Raw genomic sequence first — 19518 nt, 5'->3', positions numbered from 1 at the left:
TTCCTGTGGCAGCAGAGTGAGTCTGCTTGCTCTCAGGCCTGGAGTCGTGGGGTTTCCATCCTGGGGAGCCTGGCCCTCTGCGCCCCATCCGAGGACATCGCTGTGACCCGAGCCCTTCTGGTCCCCTCTCGCCTCCACAAACACCCCTGAAGACAAGCACCCCTGAAGCTGTCTTCATCTGGCTCCAGGGGGCCACCCTGAGCCACCGAGCAGGCGCCACTTTGGAGATAAACTAAATCAGCCCCATGGAAGCCGCCTCTGTAGAAATGACTTTATTTAGAAACCTGTGCCGTGAGCGTTAGGGCAGCATGCAAAGTCGTGCTGAAGGCAGAAGCCCGGCCACTCCCCGTGGACGAAGAGTTACAGTTGGAATGTTTACTTGTGCTGGACGCTGACTTCATTTCAGGCTTTGTGACACTATCTTTGTTGAATTTAAATTCCGAAAATGTTATGAGTTGTTTAGCAGAACATAATGCTCATATAAAAGCCTAAAAATAACAAGCCGCGTTTGCATGGCCAGGAGTGTAAGCAGGACCCAGATGTCTCGAGTGAGTAATACGGGAAAACATTGACATTAAAAATTCAGCGTTTCATCACAGGTAGCGGTGTTCCTAGAAATACCACTAGTTGGTTGATCTGAAGAATCACTAATTCTATAGCTCATCTTGGGTCTTGTGGCGATTTGCAACGTAAAAACGTTGGTGCCTGGGATGGCGCTGGGGGTCTGGCCTCCCTTTGTGGGGCTGTGACACACCGTCCTGGTCCCTGTGCCCCCCGCAGAGCCTTTCCTTCCCCCACAGAGCAAAGCTGACACCAGCACTTTGGAAACAGCCCTGGGGAAGAGCGAGGCACCGCTGAGGCAGCGAACTCCACTGCCTGGTCCGTCTGACGGAGCGCTGGTGGCGGCAGCCTTGGGAGCCAGGCGGGGGCGTGTGCGTCACACGCGTGGTTGTTGAAGATGGACCCCGGGCCCCCAGACAGGGCAGGGGGACACTCAGGGCCCTGGGGCTGCTGTCTGAGTCCTGCCTCCTTTGGAAGCAGAGCCTTGGCCCTGGCGTGCTTGCCCCACCGGTCCTAAGTGGGGGCAGTGGGCACGGGGGGCCACTTGGGGTCTGCCTGTGGGAGCTTGGGAGGCTGGGCTGGGACCGGGCTGGCAGGGAGAGCTGCGGGCTGGGCCAGCCCCACCTGGGACGGTGAAGACAGGGATGTCTGACAGGGAGGGAGTGTGGACCCACTGGGGGCTTGGGCCACCGGGAAGCCTCAGGGCCCTGATGGAAGGTTTCAGAACCCCTTGGAATCTGGTTGGCATGGGGGTCAGAGGTCAGTTGCTGGGCAGACACAGGCCAGACTCTCGTAAACACTGCTTCTGGAGGGCTTTGGGGGTCAGGCTGGACCACCAGAGTGCTGGGTGAAAGCTGTTTATCTGAGAAGTGTGAGTATTTGGCTCCTGAGCAGTTTACTTACTCCATTTTCATTTAAAGTTCAAATCTTTAATCTTAGATTCTAGCAGAAACCCCCTCAGCCTCCACCGTCTGTGCTCCCGGGTCTGGGTCTGCGCTCCATGCTCCCGCCCCCTTGGCGCCCCTTCTGGGCCCGCCCGGCTGCTCTCGGCGGCTGTGCAGACCCCCGGCACACGCAGCAGACACCGGGTCCCCCAGCCCCAGCTCCGTCCATGGTTTGGGTTCTGCCCAGACCCGCGCCCTCCATCACTGGAATGTGGCTTTCATCCTCCGTAGCTTGTCCTGAATCTTCCTGCAGTGCTTCTCACTGGCCACGTGGTGGGAGCTGGCCCTGCTGTCGGCCGCGAGGGCGGAGATGTCGGCCCCGCTGAAGCGGGCGATCCTCTGCTTGAGGTAGGACTGCAGCTTGGGGTCCGGGGCAAAGGTGTAGGGGTTCTCCTGGAATGCGTGGACCTGGCTTGCCACCTTGGCTATGTTTCTGTGTCGGGAAGAAATGAGCTGTGAGTCTGCACCAGTCGTGGGCCGGTGGGCTCCCAGCTGCTCAGGCACCGTCCAGACCAGGTGCAGACTCTGAGGGGTCAGTTTTCTGCGTTTAATCACAAGGCCAAGCCTCATTTCCTGACTCAGGCCAGTTTGTCCACCCCGCCACCCTCCGTCTCTCTGTCCATCCATCCATCCATCCATCCATCCATCCATCCATCCATCCGTCTGTCCATCCACACTCTTCATCCCACAACACTGAAAATTTACTGTCAGTGCTAGAAGTCTCCAGTGGATAAACTATTGGGGGAGCACAGAGGAGGCGGGTGGGGGGGGACGCGGGGTGACTCCAGGAGTGAGTTCCGTGATCGCACATTTTACCGCAGCTCCGCGTTCAGTGACCTGACAGGGCAGCTCTCAAGCTGCCGCTGGGGCCATGTTGACACCCTGGGGGCGGGCCACGCCGTGAACCAGCCCCGTCCCTCCCGAGAGCTGGAGGTTAGGCAGCGAGCAGCACACCACTGGGTGTCGTCCAAGAAAACAGGCCTCAGAATGGAGGCCTTGGTTCTGCCCGGGGAGGCCACGGACTCTGCAGACAGGTGTTCCCATCCTGATTTTGGATGAAGAAACAGTTTGTCCCATACCAACACTTGTTGTTAACGAGAAGACAGGGTGTCCACACGTGCACACGTGAACTGAGTCGGGGAGGGCAGCCCTTCGCTCCCAGCCCAGGCCCTCTGTGGACGGGGCGTTCCCTTTCATCCTTGGCCTCCGTTTTGCTGACAGGGGTTTTCCGACCTCCTGCAATGAGCGCGTGTCGTGGTCTCTCTCAAATCCTGTTGTTAAATTGGTGACTGAACGGGGTCTTGCTTGCGGCAGGTTGGAACCACTGGGCTCCAGGTCCCCTGGGCTGTGCTCGCTCTCGGCCCTGAGGAGGCCTGGCCGCCTCCACCTGACGGCCCGTGTGGGCGATGAGGAGGGCGAGTGGGGTGAGAGGCTGTGGGGCGAGGGTCTCCCTGGGGACGGGCTGGCCCTGTCCTGAGAGGCACTGCCGGCCTGAGGGCTCCTGGGAGAGGCCTGCGGGGGGGTGGGGCGTGGCAGGGCACGCCCCTACCTGTGCCTTCTGAGGCCGAAATGAGCGAGGGAGTCTTAAGTCCCTGGTGGGGCCGCGGTGGTAGTTCTCGCAAACAGCCACCAGCCTGCTCCTCCCAGGTGGGTCCCCAGGTGTGCTGGGCAGGTGAACGGACAGCTCTGGGGAGAGGGGCCCAAGGGGGGACAGCGGAGGCAGGGAGAGAGGGAAGATGTGGCATCTGGGGGTCAGGAAAGTGGTCGCACAGACGTGGGATTCAGGTGCCTGGATCTCTCAACAGGAAGGGAGGTCACGGTGACCTTGGGGCAGTGGTTGGGACCAGGGGTGCCTGAAGTCTGGGAAATGTTGACTCCGTGTTTGTGGAGAAAGGTGGCCGGGGGCCACCTGGGCGAGAGGGTGAGGCGGCCTGGGCGGGGGGGGGGGACTGAGTCAGGTGTGGGTAGCCAAGGCCTCAGAGGAGCAGGAGAGGTGGGGGAGGCGCCTCACCTGAGCTTGCCCCACCTGTGGGCCCCGTTGGTCATGGTGAAGCCCCCTGTCTCCAGCTGCTGGATGTGCATGGCCAGGAGGTGGGCTGAGGGCAGGGTAGGCTGGGCCCGGAAGCGACGTCCTTCCATCAGACACAGGCTGTCACTCTTCAGGAAGACCTGGGGGCCCAGCCAGGGGCATGGGCGATGGGGATGGGCAAGAGGTCAGCCCAGGGAGCCCAGCAGGGGTCGGCTCGGCCCGGCCAATCCTGGTTGGCACCTGTATTCCCACCGCATGGGCTGCAGCGCCCTGATCCTGTCCACTCCACATGCACCTTGGGCCATTGGATTGGGACAGAAAGTCCAGGTGTCCGAAGCTTGCAGATGCAAAAGGCCGCTGACACCCGTCAGAAAGTGCACTTCCCACCACTGAAGAGGCAAATCCCTTCCCTGACTTATTCTCCAGGCTCCAGAAAAGAGCCCGATGACCCCACTGCCCAAATTAGACAGAGACCTGGGCTGGCCAGCTGCAGGGGCCCCCGTGTCTGGTGTCAACTGGGGACACACACCAGTCCTGCCCCCGGCAGGGAGGTGTGCCTGGGCCTGCCTGGCGCCGGGCCGGGCTGCTCCGGCCACCTCACTTTGGGAAATGCCCCATCCTCCAAACAGCATTTCCTCATTTATGGTCCCATGAGGTGGCCCGAGGCAGGTGGGTCAGCGGAGCTCAGGCCCGGCCTCAAGTCACCTGTACCCTGTGCAGGAAGCCAGCAGCCCAGCAGGCAAGGCTCCTGGAGCTTCCAAGGCCGTGCACAATTATGAGGGCGCCAGAAGGTGGGCGCCCCCGCCCCCGGGTGCAGAGCACCCAAGACCCCTGTGGTTGAAAGTCACCAGAAGCTCCTGCAAAGCACTGGTACCTCCACGGCCTTCAGCTCCTCCATGACCTCGGCTATCTTGGCAGGTAAAATCCTCCAGGCCTGAAACGGAAGCATAGGTGAGACCCCACGGCCGCAGCGCTGCCCACTGCACGGGCTCAGCCCTCGGGGACTCACAGGGCACTGCCGCACGGCCGGGTGCTCCAGGCCGCCCAGGATCTGCATGGCTGTTGCGAAGTTCCTCTGCTCGTAGCAGGATTTTGCAATCAGCAAAAACTTGGAGAGCAAATTCACCTGCAGCTGAAACCAGAGAATGGGCTGCTCAGCGACCTCCTGTCGAAGACGGGGGACCAGGGCACAGAGCCTGCGCGGGCGCAGGACGGCCAGGGAGGTGGGCAGGAGGCCCAGGGAACAAGAAGGCGCAAAGGCGGGAAGAGAAGTCAAGCCCCCTTCTCTCCCAGAACAGAGCCCTGCTCCAGGAGCAAGACTGCGGGGGGACCAGGAGGGGCACCCAGCTCAGGAAGGCAGAGGCCGCTGCAGGACAGGGTTCCCACACTGGGCCGGGGGTCTGGCCCCACTCGCTCCCAGTGCTCCCTCGGGGTTTGCTGGTCAGCAGGGCAGTTCACCGGATTGGACAGGAACACCCCCCCAAAACCCCCGCTGCCCCCAATGGGACTCTCCTTCCCGACAGGTTGTGCCCCTCAGCAGACCTGATGGGCTGAGTTCACGGCTCTACAGTTAGCGCTTGAATTCCACACAATTCGCGAGACTTCTGGAAGATTCTGGAGAACTCAGCTGACCCCTACTTCAGAGCTGCCTCAGCCCGTACTGTCACCATGACCGGGGCCATCCGTCAGGTAGGAGCATTGCCCACGGTCCCATCAGACGCCCGTCTGTGGACTTGATCCTTCTCTGCAGGGATTCTGGTTGGTCTAGGTCACAGGATGGGCCCTGGGGGTCATTTGCCACCGTGGCCTCCCAGCTGTCTGGCTTGAGTGCCTCTTAAAGGATCTTGAGAAGCATTTACTCACTCCTACTTAAGTTGGCATCTCATTTTTCTTTTGTAGGTTTAAAGGGATGCGAAGTATGTAGTTTGCAGCACGTTCCAACAGACCACTCCCCCAGCGTAGAGTGAGCCCCTGGTGGAATCACGCCGTGTTCCTCCTCTAGAGACCGGTTACTCCACGCAGCCCCCGCTCACCACGCCGTGGGGTGTGGCGCGACCTGGCTCCTCTCTGGGCTGAGGGGTGTTAGCTGCGTGCACGTGCTCGTTTGTGTCCAGTGCCTGTCGATGGACGGACACCCGGGCTGCTGCTTTGTCTTGGCCGCTGGGCCCGTCCCTGAAGGCTGCCTGATGGAGTCAGGGCCCCGTTTTTCTCTCGGTCCCACCAGTACTCATCTCAGGACACTCTTCTGGAAGGTGAGAAACTTCACACTGTTTCTTCTTGACCTCGCGTTCCCACCGTTCCTCGCAGGATGTGATATGAGCGGCGTGCACCGTCATCACTGAGGGTTTTATTAACACTCCCATTACATTCTCTGGCTCAAATTGTGAATTTTAACAGCTTTCTGAGACTGGAGTTTACAAACGTAGATGCCAGTCTCCCAGGGCGCCCTGACATCACCGTGAACACAGGCAGCACAGGGAGCACGTGGCCATTGGACGCGGCCAGGGCCCCTGCTGAGACACCCGCCCTCGCAGCTTCACTGGGAGCTCCTGGCTGCTCCCCTCCGTCCAGTGTCAGGGTGGGCGTTGCTCTTTTGCATCTTGCGCTCTCAGGGACTTGGGACTCGGTCACACAACACAGTTTTGTCACAGCGCCGGCTCCGCCTGCCCTCCCACTGGTGCCTACCGGTTAAGTCTGGAGATGGGCTTTGTCCTGCTGACTGCACAGGCCTGGGGACACCAACTGCCCCTTTGTGGTGGCCCATGGGCAGGGCAGCTGTGACTCAGACACCGGAGCTCAGGTCAGTTCCCGTCCCCTGGGAAGTCTTTGCGAAGCCCACCCACACAGGCCTCTGAGAATTCCCTGATCTGGGGAAACTGCATTTCAATGTCACTCAGGATACTCAAAACATCATGGATTAGAACAGACCGGGGTGGGGGGGGTGTCCTGGCAGAATTGGGCATGGCCAATCTGTGAGCTAATAAACCCCTAAAATTAGAAACCCCCCCAAAAAGGCGAGAGAGCAGGGGTTTGGGGGACACACAGGAACCCGGAAAAGGAGAGGCTCTCAGTGCCGGCCAGACACATCCTGGCTTCACCATCTGATGGGGAGGTGGCGGCCTCGGTGGGCTCTGGGGCAGCTCCTGGGGCAGAGCAGTGGTGCCCCCTCGAGCGCCCCCCTGGTGCACTCAGCCCACTGCAGGGGTTGCAGTGGGGGGCTCACGCCTGGGGAGACGATTATTTGGGCCCAGGAGGCAGTGGGCATTCACCCACGGGGGGGCCACGTGACAGCAGGGGCCCCATGGGCCTCATACTCATTCCTCCGCGTGTCACTGGACGCCTCACAAGGGCAGGGACACAGTGACCGCCACCTGGGCAGGGAACTGACCTCAGGTGGGAGGCCTTGGCAGCAGGTTGCTCACTGGGCAGACTTTGGAGGGGCTCTGTCTCCCTGGCTTCTGAGTGGATGGGACTTGAGGGGGCGCTGGCCTTCAGGTGGGTGGCAGCTCCTCTTGGGCAGCCCGGGGCCTGCCTGAAGCAGGTAGGTGGGTCCAGGCTGGGCCCGTGGGGCCCAGGAGAGTCAGCCTGGGTCCTGGAGCCAGACCTCGACTGGGCTGCTGACCAGCGTTCCATTTGTTCCACAAACTGGCAGAGGACACACCAGTGCGTGTGCTGATGAGCCCGCGAGCTCAGGCCAGTGGGGCAGTCGGAAATCACAGTTCCCAGCCCTGGGTCATGACTGAGGCAGGAGCTGGGGGGCGCCCGGGGGCTGTGCTCTGGGTGGATTCTGGGTGTGGTGGGGCCGCCGTGGGTGAGTGGCACCGTGCTGGGGACTGTGAGAGGGACCGTGTGTGTGAGCAACTGGGCCGTGAGGGGCTTTGAGCGACAGACACCATGCCTGTGTGAGGTCCACCTCATGGTGACGGGCCTGGGCAGGCCCGGAGCCCCGAAGCACCCCCAGCAGAGGGGCCCCCTTTGCCAGTAGGGTCTACGGGCTCGCAGAGTGGGGCCCTCGCTGCAGGTGGATCCCGGCCCTGCACTGGCACTGACCTTGGAGGCGTGGCTGGTCACGATCTCTGCGGCCACCCACGTGCTGACGTCGTCTGCGCTTCTTAAAAGCTGCAACAGGTACTTGTCCTGGACGTAACTGGGCAGAAATAGGCTGCAGGCTTTGGCTGACAGAGACTCGGAGGAACAGGCTCTGGGAGAGACACATCGCCTGTCACAGCTGGAGCATGGGCTGGAGCATGGGGTGGAGCGTGGGCTGGAGCGTGGGGTGGAGCGTGGGCTGGAGCGTGGGGTGGAGCGTGGGCTGGAGCGTGGGCTGCAGCGTGGGGTGGAGCGTGGGGTGGCCCTTGGGGCCCAGGCAGCCGTTGGGATGGGCCCTGCATTGGGGGGGTCGGGCTTCAAGGTGGAGCCCCACGAGGCGTCCCCCTTCGGCCAAGAGTGTCCCCCTTCGGCCAAGAGTGTCCAGGAGACACTTGGGTGAAGCCCCCAAGACCCTCCGGCCAACTCCGCGTCGGGGTTTGTCGGATGCCCGTGGCGGACACTCACTTTGGGACAGCTGCACTTTTGTCTGTGACGCCCAGGGCCCGTGAGTTTAGGAAGTGGACAGGATGGCACTTTTGAAACAGCTCCTGTGGAGACAAGGACACAGATCCGACAGCACGCAGGGCCGGGGCATTTCTGCAGTCAGGCTGGGTCCCCCGGACTCCGTACCGGCCCAGTGACAGCAGGTGGGGTCACCGAGTCCCTGTCACTGCTGTCACCTGCCAAGTGACGGGGCCCAGGATGGCAGAGGGTCCCCACCTGCTGCAGCAGCGTCAGCTGGCTGAAGAGCTGATGGGTGCTGTACTCGGTCAGGAAGTAGGGCCCCTTCTCGCTGGCCTTGGCGTAGGGGCCGCACAAGTCCTCAAAGAAGCAGGGCTTGGGCAGGGCGGACGCGATGCTGTACTGGCGCTCCTTGTGGTGAGGCAGCGCCAGCCCGTTGCCCCGGGACAGCCTCCAGGGGAAGCTCTGCAGGGCAGGAGGTGCAGGTCTGCAGACGCCCCTCCAGGTGGGGGACCCCAGGCCCCGGACCTCTCAGACCGGCCCAGCTAGAGCCACAGGGCAGTCCTTCCTGCCTGCAGCGGGTCCCGGGAAAGAGCTGCTGAAGTTTGGAGCTGTCTGCACGTATTATGGTGAGGTCCCTTCAGACCCCACCCCTATCCCAGGCCTTTTCCTGACCCAGACCTTGGCTGGAGGTTCAGGGAGGTGAGGTCTGAGACCCTGGCCAGCCCTCTGCTGTCCTTGTCCAGGGCCTGGGGTGGGGAGTGCCAGCCCCACAGGGCTGGTGCCCAGGAGGGGCCACAGGGGGAGTGTGTACATGTATGAACACACGAGCACAGGTGTGCGTGCATGCCCCACGCTGGGCTCAGAAGCAACACCCGCCTGCCCTGGATGCCCCATCAGGAAAGGCCGCACCTTCCGGGAGATGCCGTCCTCCGAGAGCCTCTTACAGAGGGCGTTGAGGGGCCTGGTGTCCTCCTCCACCTCCTTGGGGTCCTCCAGGTCTGTGCCACGTGGGGCGCCCTCGGCCCGGCGCTCAGTGCCTGCCTCCAGGAGGCCCAGCAGGTGTTCTGCAGAGCTGTCCAGGGGCAGGATCTGGGCAGAAGCACATGGGGGTCGCCTGCGGTCTCCTAGAGTGTGCGGCCCCCACTCACAGGGCCCCACCCTTGGGGGTGCCAGCCGCCCAGGGCACCTGGGAGGAGATGAAGTCCTGGAGCCTCCCCAGGAGGCCGGCGTTCCTGGTGAAGTCCACGGCATAGCAGTCCTCCAGCCAGGCCTGCAGCAGGCAGAAGCTCCTCTTGTAGATCTTGGTGAAGGTGGACGTGGGGTCCTGGTGGGCCCTGGAGGCAGATGGGGGAGGCCTGAGCCACGGAGGGGCCCCTGCCAGTACCACCGTGGGGGCCTAGCACGGGCTGGCACCTCCCCGGGGTCACACCACCAAGCTGTGGGGAGTGGAGAGGGCAGGCAGGGGGTAAGCAGAGGGCAGGTGTGGGGTCTGAACGTGTCTGTCTTCAAGGGGCACTTTAGGCCCACCTCACCCCACCTGGGGGCAGAGGCTGCCTTAGGGTCGGGGGTGATGACAGGCCAGCTTGGAGAGAGCGGGTCCAGGCACTGCCCGCCCCCTCTTCCCTCACTGACCCTGCCCGCCGGCTGTGCGCGCCATGGCAAAGGGAGGCTGAGGCCCGTAGGATGTCCCCACCCCTGCTTGGCTGCCCTCCCCTCCTCAGCCGACGGCCCAGTGCACACCCACCTTCCCACCTGTCCCTGGCCGCCGTCCCCTCCTGTCACTGGTGACCCCCTCTCTGTGGCCCATCTGCACCCCCCGCCTTCTGTGCCCTCGTGCCCCTCGGGGCGCTGGCCGTACCTGGACAGAGTGCCACGGATGCGGTCGAGGAGGAAGTGCAGGAAGTCCTGAGGCGCGCAGAAGTAGCGGAAGGTGTACAGAAACTGCTGCACGTAGCCCTCCAGGAAGGCGTCGCTGGGGCGGAGGGGCAGTCAGGCTGCCGCCCGGGGTTCCGGGCGGGTGCGCGCACGCGTGTGTGAGTGTGAGCCCCGTGCTGGGAGGGTGGCGGGCAGGAGCACCGCTCAGAAGTAAAAGGGGGAGTTACTGATCACATTAGAAATCCCCAATTATTTCCAGCATGAGGACTTTTTTAACATCAGTTTTTAAGGCCCCCACTGTATCTTCTTCTAGAAACAACTAATTCAGAAAGTCACGGAGCACATGCAGCCCCAGCCCCAGCCAGAAGTCGCTGAGTTAGGAAAGAGGCAGGTGAGGGCCCTTGAGGAGCGTCCTCCACATCAGGTGCCCCGGGGAGCCAGGAGCTGGGGGAGTGAGAAGGAGGTGGGGGGCCCAGGAATGCGGGAGTGAGGCACTGGTCACCCAGGGCCTCTGTGCAGGGACGCTGTGCCCAGGCTCAGGCCAGCACCCTGTGGAGGGGGCGCCACGGGGTCTGCAGGGATGAGCCCCTCCCCTCAGGAGAGATGCTGTGCTCACACACGGTCCACATCACACACACACACACACACACACACACACACACACACACACACACACACACACACACACACACACACACACACACACACACACACACACACACACACACACACACACACACACACACACACACACACACACGTCTCCCGGAACAGGTCTGAGGGGCAGCCTGGAGCCCCAGCCAGCTTGAAGCCTTCATCAGAGCCAGGAGCAGCCCACCCTGGGAGAACAGGCTTGGGGAAGAGGCAGCTGACCTGGCAGGGCCTCCCTGCTCCCCACTGGCTGCTGAGAGCCATTTCTGGGGTCACCACAGCCTCCAACTCAAAGAAGACCCTGGTCATTCAAAGTGGTGTCTCGAGTCCCTAAAAGTGAAGACGGGGGCAAGGCCTCCACTGCCATCTGGGAGGAGGGCTGTATCCAAACTTGATGGGGCGCAGGACGGGGTCAGACCCCCAGCCCGAGAACCAGGTGGAGCTGGCAGTGCGGACGGAGGGGTGGTGGGGCTGGGGTGGCCCCGGGGCCCCTGTGGCCCTGGATGTGAGTGGCCTGGCCTCCCTGCTGCATTATTAATCGGAGTCCCAGAGCCTAAGCCGTGCTCATGCCCCGAAGAGCTGCCAAGAGCTGGCGGGTCCGACCTCACTGCTGCCCCTGGGGAGCTGACTGTTAATTATGGGGAGTCTGACTTAGGAGAGCAGGTGAGATCCAGCCATCTCTGAGGCTCCGGGGTGTGTTTGAATTTAGAAGCCCACCGGACTGTTGATCATGGGAGGCCGTGTTCCCAGGTTTTCCTCCAAAGCTCCCCTGCACACCTGAGACCCAGACGCTCAGGTCCACAGGTGCGGGTCCTGCAGGGCCCAAGACCCTGAGGCCACTCAGCCAGCAGCCCAGCAAAGGAGGCCAGCGGGAGCCAGCTCGAGGCAACGGAAAGGTCTGATGGAAGCTTTCTAAAGTGAAAACCAGTGCGAAGCCTCCCAGACAGGGTGGTCGAGACCCCCCCCCCCACCCCTACCCCGAGGGCCCGTGTCTTCCCTCCTCCCCTGGAGTCGGGGCCGGGCCCGGGCTGCACCTGGAGTAGAGGTAAGCCATGAGCCCCAGCGGCGTGCCCGCCTGCAGGACGCGGGCCTTCCTCTGCCGGCCGCTGCGGGGCTGCCTGCTGACGTTGTAGAAGATGAGGGACGAGGACTCGTCCAGGGGGCTGAAGTCCAGCGTGTCGCAGTGGGCGGCCGCGATGTTCACAATCACCGGGAGGGCGCAGGGCTCCAGGCCCCACCGCTCCGCGTACATGACCTGGGGCAGCGAGTCCCCACCGTCTGCTCGGCCTGCTGCCCAGTCACCCTGCCCCAGGCCTGGGGGTTTAACAGACGGAGCCCGTGAGCACCAGGCCTCTGGAGGGAGGGGAGCAGATGTGGGGGACTTGCCTGGAGGTACTTCTTGACCAGCCCGAGGAATTGCACCTTGGACCTCATTTCCTCCAGCTGCCCTCTCAGTTTGGACAACATGGTCTTCACCTCGGAGCCTGGGGCAGGGCAGAGCTGACATCAGCGGCCTGCCCCCGGGGCCCCAGGGCGTGGCCCGATCTCCGCGGTCCAGAGAGGCTACCTTTGTTCCTCTTCTCCTTCTGCAGGAGCTTCTGGTAGAACTTGAGTGTCTTCCGGAAGTTTCTCTTCTCGATCATGAGCTGCTGCTCCAGCTCCTGGTGAAGAAAGAGCCATGAGCCCAGGGCACCTCCCACCAGCCGTACGGCTGCAGGGACATAGGGGGTAGCACGTGTCCCGAGGCGGGTGTTCAGCTGAGGGGGGCGGAACGGCAGCCGGACGAGTCAGCAGACAGCTCAGTAAACAGGAAGGAAGCAGTTTCCATCGACCACTCAAAAAATGAGGCCAAAATGTGGGGCAACTGGCTGACCCCCACCCTTTACTAACCAGCCCGCAGGCTGCCCAGGAGGGGAGACAGGCAGAGCCGGAGGGCACGTCCACAGCTGGGGCCGGGCCTGGCCCTGGAGGGCCTGCCTGGAGAGCTCCCCAGACACCATGTCCACGGCTGGAGGGGGACCTGGGCCCACGTCTCCTGCGGCCCCCCTGGTTCTGGGGGTGGATGATGGGGGTCCTTGGGGCGCGTCCGCGTGGCAAGCAGTGACTGTCCCCAAGGGCATGTGTGGCCCTGCAAGGCCTCTCTGTGGCCCCAGGGACACCCACCGAGCACCCCACCCCTTGCTCAACAGCCACCCCCCGGGAACCCCGTGTGGTGCAGCCATGAGCCTCAGGCCAGGGGGCCTCCCAGAGCTTCTCTGTGAGCTAGGCCTCCCTGCTTTGGAGATGAAGCTTGAATACACCCAGCAGTGTAGACCCTTGATGCACCAAAACAGCCCCACCCCCGGGGCCCGCCATGCAGACCCCCCAAGCCCCTGCTGTCCAAACGAGGCTTCCAGCCAGAGTCCAGAGACCCAAAGACACTGGGGGCTTCAGCCAGGCCACGTCTCTGTGAGGGAAGTGGGACCAAGACCTCCAGGCTGTGGGCCCCTGAGGTCTGCCTTGAGCACCCTGTGGCGGGAGGGGTCCCAGCTCCTTCCTGGAGAATCTGAATGTGCTCCCCTCACATGGGGCGGGGGAAGCCCCAGGGCCTGCTCCCTTCAAGGAGAGAGCAGCCTTGCCCAACTGCCCCTAGGGAGGAACCTGCGGTTCTGGAGCAGGAGGGGGCTCTGGGAAACCTTAAGGGTCCCTGTGAGCTGGGCCCTGAGTTCCAGTGGGTCTTCAGCTGGGACCGTGAGGTTCCTGCAGGAAGCTGCTGTGAGGCTCTGGGCCAGGGGCAGAGGCCCAGGGACCACTGGCTCCTGCGGAAACTACTTCCTGTTAATGAGGGTCAGGGTGGCCCCCAGTCCTGAAACGGCCACAACTCAGGGAAGCACGACCCTGACAGCCGAGCATTTGGGTGTTTGTTTTTGGGAGTCCAATCAGATCAAGTCCAGAAAAGGTTTCCCCCAAGCTTGTCGTCCTGCGACAGCAGACCCTGCTTTTGACAGCGTCTCCTGAACGGTCCTAAGGAACAGGAAGGCCCGAGCCTGCTCTTCCTGGTGGTTTCGCTGTAAACGTGGCTCACGTGGCTGTCATGTTCCACGTGCTGTTTTACAGACAGCCCCACAGGTGGCCGGCACCTCCAAGCCAGGGCAGCTGTGGGGCAGGGGCTGTGCCTGTGGTGCCAGGGGTGGTGCAGCCTGAGCACAAAGCCACGTCCCTTTCCCTTATCTCGGTGGTTAAACCAGGTCCCTGGAGTCCTCTGGATCCTCCTTCAGCTCAGCCAAGTGCAAAGTGCAGAGGGGGAGAACATCGCACACCGGGACCGGCGGGTAGGCTACCTCCACAGAAACCAACGTGGGGAAGGTCGACCCGGCCCACACTGGGTTGCCTGCTGGGCCCTGCCGGGAGCTGCCCCAAGGCTGGTGACAGTGTCTCGGAGGAGACGTGGGCTCTGATGTCCCACAGCCTGGGTCTGGTCCTGCTCCCCACGTGACAGCTGGCCGACCCCGGCACGGTCACCGGAGTCGGGGGAAGATGGGCAGGAGGGCCCTGAGACCCACGTGCAGGCCCCACGCCTCCACCACGGAGCCACCGGCCACCCTCGCCACCTCCAGTGTTAGAGTGAAATGAAACAAAACTTCCTCAGCCACGTGGGCCAGGCTTCAAGTGCTCAGTGGCCACATGTGGCTGGAGGTGACCCAGTGGATTGTGCAAGTCTGGAGCGTCTCATTGTTGAGACCAGGCCTGTTGGTGACAGTCGAGGCTCGGCAGCAAATGGGTGGCCCCGTGGAGCTGCGTTCACGGAGAACCACCCTCTGCCGCCTGGACGTGCCTCTGAACAAGGCCCAAGGATCCGCGGCTCCCCCACGCCTCTTCGCTGTGGTCCTGGCCTCTCGAGAGCAGTGGAGGCAACCTGGCCCGTGTTCCAGGGAGGCAGCTGGGGCAGCGTGGGAGAGCACCCTCGAGGCCATTTGCTCACCCACTCTGTCCACTGTCCGGAGGCTGATTTGAGAAAACTCCCTGGGCGGGGCGTGTGGGCGCTGGGACTGAGGGCACCCGTGGGACAGGGCTCCCGCAGCAGATTGACAGCTCGGTTTATGAAACCTGAAGTTTGTCGGCAACACTTCTGACATCGCTGACCTGCAGACCCACTCTTTCAAAAGGACCATTTTGACTGATTTTAAAGATAAATCTGCACAAACCAAGACACGCAGCTGTGTGAGATGGCGTCACCCCCAGGCCCACACCCCGGAGATGCACGGGGGGGCCTGGGCCGCGAGCTGGCTCGGACTGGCAAGGTCTGAATAAAATACTCAGGGTCGGTTCCCCCCAGCCTAACCTGACCAAGGGCTGTTTTCAGAGAGTTAAAGGAGAGTCAGTTCATCAGAGGGATGAACGGGATGTTCTGAGGCACAAGTTAGGCCCAGCGGCAGCTGGACTTACGTAGACCCGAAGGCAGACAAATACTGGGGAGTAAACAGAAATGGTCAGAAGCAAGCTGGAAAAACCAGAAATTGTGGGCGACGAGAAGAGGACAAAATCAGCGTCGTCCACCCAAACGCTCAAAGCAAAGCCTGTTCAACAGCACGGGGGGCCGGGCGCCCCGACCGGGGAGCGGGGGCCTGGGAGACCGCCGCGCCCGGGGCCAAGGCCACAGCCATGCCCACACCCGCGGCAGGGGCCCGGGGCACAGGCAGCGTGGCCTGTGGTCAGTGAGGCATGGACACAGCACCCCCCGCCCCACAGCTGCCCCACCCAGCCCAGCGCCTGGCCTGTTCTGACTCGCTCCCTTTTTGGGTAGGAAACATGTTTTATGCCTTTTGTGTTTTTCTGAGGCTCCTGTTGGAAACAGGCACCATGGGGTCCCAAGAGAAATGTGTGACCACGGCCGGGGTCACCCACCTGCCCGTTGATGCAGGGGGGTGCAGAAACTCACCTGCCTGCACTCAGGCTCCAGGAGACACGCCTTCCCCAGGTGAGCAGGAAAAAGGGAGAAACATGGTCACTCTGGTCGTCCGCCCCAGCGCTTCCCCCGACCACCCCGTCCCCTCCAGACTGGCCCCCGCAGCAGCCGCCGCAGGGGGATGGCAGGGCCTAGCAGGGCTGGGGCTGGTGCTCCAGAGACAGGAGGCCAGGGAGCCTCGTCCTGACCCCAGAGTCATGGGCAGTGACAACGGCTCCTGCCCCAGCCGAATCTGGGATCAGAGCTGGACGCAGGGTCCACCTTCAAGGGCGATCTGAGGGCGGCACCGGAGAGACCCGGGAGGGGCTCACCGGTGGGCGTGTCTCCCTCCAGGGAGGTGCCACCCCAAGGAAGCACAGGGTGGAGGAAGTGGCCCCAGCGGCCCACACGGAACCTGCACAGGGGACCCACCAGCACTGAGACAGGCTCCTCTGTGGAAGCACTGCCTTCCACGGCCCTGAACGTGGCCCCGGGTGGAAACAGGGCTGCCTGTCTGCAGGGGTCCACAAGGACGTGATGCCACTAGTTAGCATGACCTGTGATGTCAGAGGGTGACCTGTGACATCAGGGGCCATGACCTGTGACGTCGGAGGACACACACAGACTCGGCCTCCCACCTTCCCCACCACTGTCGAGAGGAGGCTGCCGGGAAGTCCACGTGGGCGCAGTGAGCTGCCTCAGAAAGGGTCACGTCCTCTGTAGGGCCGGAGGCTGAGGCTACCGGGGGATGCGAGGGTGGGCTCTGTGGACGCCTAGGCTTGGAGGTGAGGGGAGGACTCGCCCCTGGATCTCCCCTCTATTCAGATTCAGCTACACTGACACCTGCAGGCTTCGCTTCAGCCCTCAAGTCCCCAAGGCCAGTGCTCACCCCTCCCCACTTTTTTCTTCTCAACTCACTAAGAAAACTTTTATTTTGAAATGTGTTTATTGCGACAAAGTACACATAACGTAAAATTTTCCCTTTTAACCATTTTCCACCCTGCAGTTCAGCAGCATTAAGAACATTCACACGGTTGTATGACCATCACCACCATCATCTCCAGAACTTCCCCGTCTTCCCAAACCGAAACTCTGTCCCCACCAAACACCGACTCCCGGTGCCCTCCTCCCTCAGCGCCTGGCAGCCAACGGTCTGCTCTCCGCCTCTGGACTATTCCCAGACCCCCCCCACAAGTAGAATCATATAGTACCTGTCTTTTTGTGACTGGCTTATTTCACCGAGCATAGCGTCCTTAATGTCCATGCTGTAGTAGCCTGTGCCAGAATGCCTTTTAGGGCCGCGTAATGGCCACCGTGTGGATGGACCACTCTCCAACCCAGTCTTCCACGGATGGACACGGGTGGTTTCCACCTTTTGGCTGCTGAGAATAACGCAGCTGTGAACTCGGGTGCACAGATACCCGAGTCCCTGCCTTCGACTCTTCCGGGTACATACCCAGAAGCTGAACTGCTGGCGGACGTGGGAATTCCGCGTTTAACTCTTGCCGAGGAAATTGCGTGCTGTTTTCCATAGCAGCTACACCATCTGAATTCCCACCAGCAGTGCTCAAGGTCCTGGTTTCTCCACGTCCTCAGCGCCCTCTGCTGTTCTCTGCTCTTTAGAAACACCCTTCACTGTAACAGCCGTCCTGATGGGCGTGGGGTGGTAGCCCACCACAGTTTAGATTTATTTTCCCTAATGACTAAGACGCTGGTGGCGCTGAGCACCTTCTCATGTGCTGTTCGGCCACCTGTATGTTTTCTTTGTAGAAATGTCTGTTCAAGTCTTTCACTCATGTTTTGATCAAGCTGTTTGTTCTGTTGAGTTCATGAGTTCTTTGCAGTCTCGATATTAAACTCTTCCCAGATAGAGATGGTTTGCGCTCCCAGTCCAGAGGTGGCCTGTTTCCACGCTGTTGATGGTTTCCTTTGATGCGCGAAAGGGTTTAACTTGATGAAGTCCAGTTGACTGATCTTTACTTCTGCTGCCCGTGATTTTGGTGTCACAGCCAAGAAAGCATCACCAAATCCAATGTCAGGAAGTGCTCTCTTCTGCTTCTAAGAGCTTTATGGCGTAGCTCTCATGTCTGGGCCTCTGGTTTCTAGTTACTTTCTGCATATGGTGTAAGGCACAGGCGCGGGTTTTTGCGTGTGTGTAGGAGATCCAGTTTTCCCAGAACCGTTTGTTGAAAAGACTCTCCTTTCCCCATTGAACGGTCATGGTGTCCTTGTCAAAAGTCACTTGACCACGCGTGTGGGAATTAATCCTGGGCTCTCTGTCCTAATTCGCCGGTCTGCGCGTCTGTCTCTGTGTGTCTCATACTGCTTTGGCTATGGTAGCTTTGTAGTAAGTTTTGAAATCAGAAGTTTGAGTCCTCCAGCTTTGTCCTTCTTTTTCACGATTGTTTTGGTCGTTGGGGTCCCTTGAGATCCCATGTGAATTTTTGGATGGGTTTTTCTCTCTCTGTAAGAAGGGCCATTTCTCCCCTTTTAATTCAGCATCTATATGAGTATGGCCACGTGGCCGTTCCACACTTTGAGTCAGAGTCCAGTGCTGTGTTACTTCTTTCGTAGCTCCAGCCGCTCCGGCTTCAGGTGGTCCCTGTGACCCTGACATGCCGCCTTCACTGTCTCCCCGAGCGTCTCCTACTGCCTGGCACTGCAGATGCTTCAGCCTGTCTCGTGCTTTTCTTGCCCCAGGCCCAGGGGCAGCCATTTCTCCAAGGAGCCCTGGTTCCTTTGATTGGAGAATGGCATTAGACACCAAGATTTGCGCACCAGGGGTGCTCACTGCTCCTGGGTTTCACTGCTTCCAGGCCCTTGCAGCCGGCAGGCCTAGGAGCTCCATGGGTGCATATCTGGAGGAACTGCTTTTGTTCTCCATCACCTCCTGTGACCACCATAACCACCTCACAGAAAACACTGTCCACAGACCCTCTTCACGCCATCGAAGACCCCCGGCCCTTCAGGATATTCCAATGTCAGGGCGGCTCCGTTTTGGGAGGACCCTTCCGTAACACTCGGTTATGAGGTCTACACTCGTTTTGGGGTTGTCAGAGCAATGGCTCCATCACTGGTGCCCTACTCTGGCCTCTCAGCGGCCCTTGCCCCCTGACCCTCCAAACTTTTCCTAGGAGGAAGCAGAAGGCAGTGGTGCCCAGCTGTGCTGGCACTCTGCTGCTCAGAGCAGTTCTTCCTACCCCTCCAGGACACTCAGGTCCAAGTGAGCTGCACTGTGTGCAAACGCACATGAAGGGAAAGACAGTGGGAGCAGGGGCCACAGACCCAGAAGCAAGCAGGAGAAAGGAGACCGGGCTCATGGGTGGGGATAGGGCCGGAAGCCACCCTCTCCTGGTCAGAGCTCCAGACTCTGATGTAGCGACACGGGGCTTCCCTGTGCCAGGCGTCGTGTGTGTGGGCCAGGGCACTGGGTGGGTGCCTGCTGTATGGGCCACCCCCCTCACCAGGCCCCGCGGGAGGCCTGAGTCCTTGCAGCCCCCCAGCACAGGCCCCAGGCACACTGGGGCTCAGACTCAAGGACACGCAGCGGGAGGAGCGATTCCAAGGAGCACAGGCCTGTGCCTGGAGCTCCAGGGCCTGGGCAGCGTGGGGCTCTTTCTAGCCTGGAGCTGAGTAACAAGTGAGAAAGCACCTGGGAAGGTTCGGGTGGTGCTGAAATGCCGTGGAGACGCAGCTTCTACAGCTCACGGCCTGGAGGTTGGGGCGGTGAGTGAGGGGGCAGGGGCGGGTCTCCTGACGGCTGACGGCCACTCCTGTCTGCTGCCCTGGGGAAATGGGCCTTGTGCGACTGAGGCCCCAGTGGGAGCCCCTGGACACAGGGGAGGATGTGGCCCAGGTCAGGCCTGGGCTCCTGGTCACTCAGGAGTGAGGGGGCTGCACCCAGCTCAGGGTGCTGGCCACTGGGCCAGGCCCCCAGTAGCAGGGCAGCGACCATGGGTGCAGAGCTCTGTGTGGCTATC

General features: G+C 61.4%; 1 protein-coding gene across 3 annotated transcripts in view; it reads right to left on the bottom strand.

The window, feature by feature from the left end:
• Positions 1-265: 265 nt before the first annotated feature.
• KNDC1 (kinase non-catalytic C-lobe domain containing 1) overlaps positions 266-19518 on the bottom strand; it is a 54264-nt gene continuing 35011 nt past the window's right edge. For 2 of the 3 annotated variants that reach the window (XM_031462070.2, XM_031462072.2), the window contains exons 18-31: positions 15533-15562; positions 12182-12275; positions 12001-12098; positions 11649-11869; positions 9947-10060; positions 9275-9422; positions 8998-9177; positions 8344-8550; positions 8089-8171; positions 7585-7735; positions 4544-4666; positions 4409-4468; positions 3517-3674; positions 266-1938 (exon numbers count right to left, since the gene is read on the bottom strand). In XM_031462070.2, the coding sequence (XP_031317930.2) occupies positions 1707-1938; positions 3517-3674; positions 4409-4468; positions 4544-4666; positions 7585-7735; positions 8089-8171; positions 8344-8550; positions 8998-9177; positions 9275-9422; positions 9947-10060; positions 11649-11869; positions 12001-12098; positions 12182-12275; positions 15533-15562 (1899 nt within the window). In that variant the 3' untranslated portion in view covers positions 266-1706. Of the gene's footprint in view, positions 1939-3516; positions 3675-4408; positions 4469-4543; positions 4667-7584; positions 7736-8088; positions 8172-8343; positions 8551-8997; positions 9178-9274; positions 9423-9946; positions 10061-11648; positions 11870-12000; positions 12099-12181; positions 12276-15532; positions 15563-16434; positions 18276-19518 lie in introns of those variants that run through there. The other variant, XM_064488578.1, reaches the window with a different exon arrangement.

This window comes from Camelus dromedarius, chromosome 8 (assembly GCF_036321535.1).
Source record: "Camelus dromedarius isolate mCamDro1 chromosome 8, mCamDro1.pat, whole genome shotgun sequence".
In the NCBI taxonomy this organism is placed as follows: domain Eukaryota; kingdom Metazoa; phylum Chordata; class Mammalia; order Artiodactyla; family Camelidae; genus Camelus; species Camelus dromedarius.
Note: the sequence above shows the minus strand (reverse complement) of the source record. Positions and strands in the feature narration are given on the sequence as shown.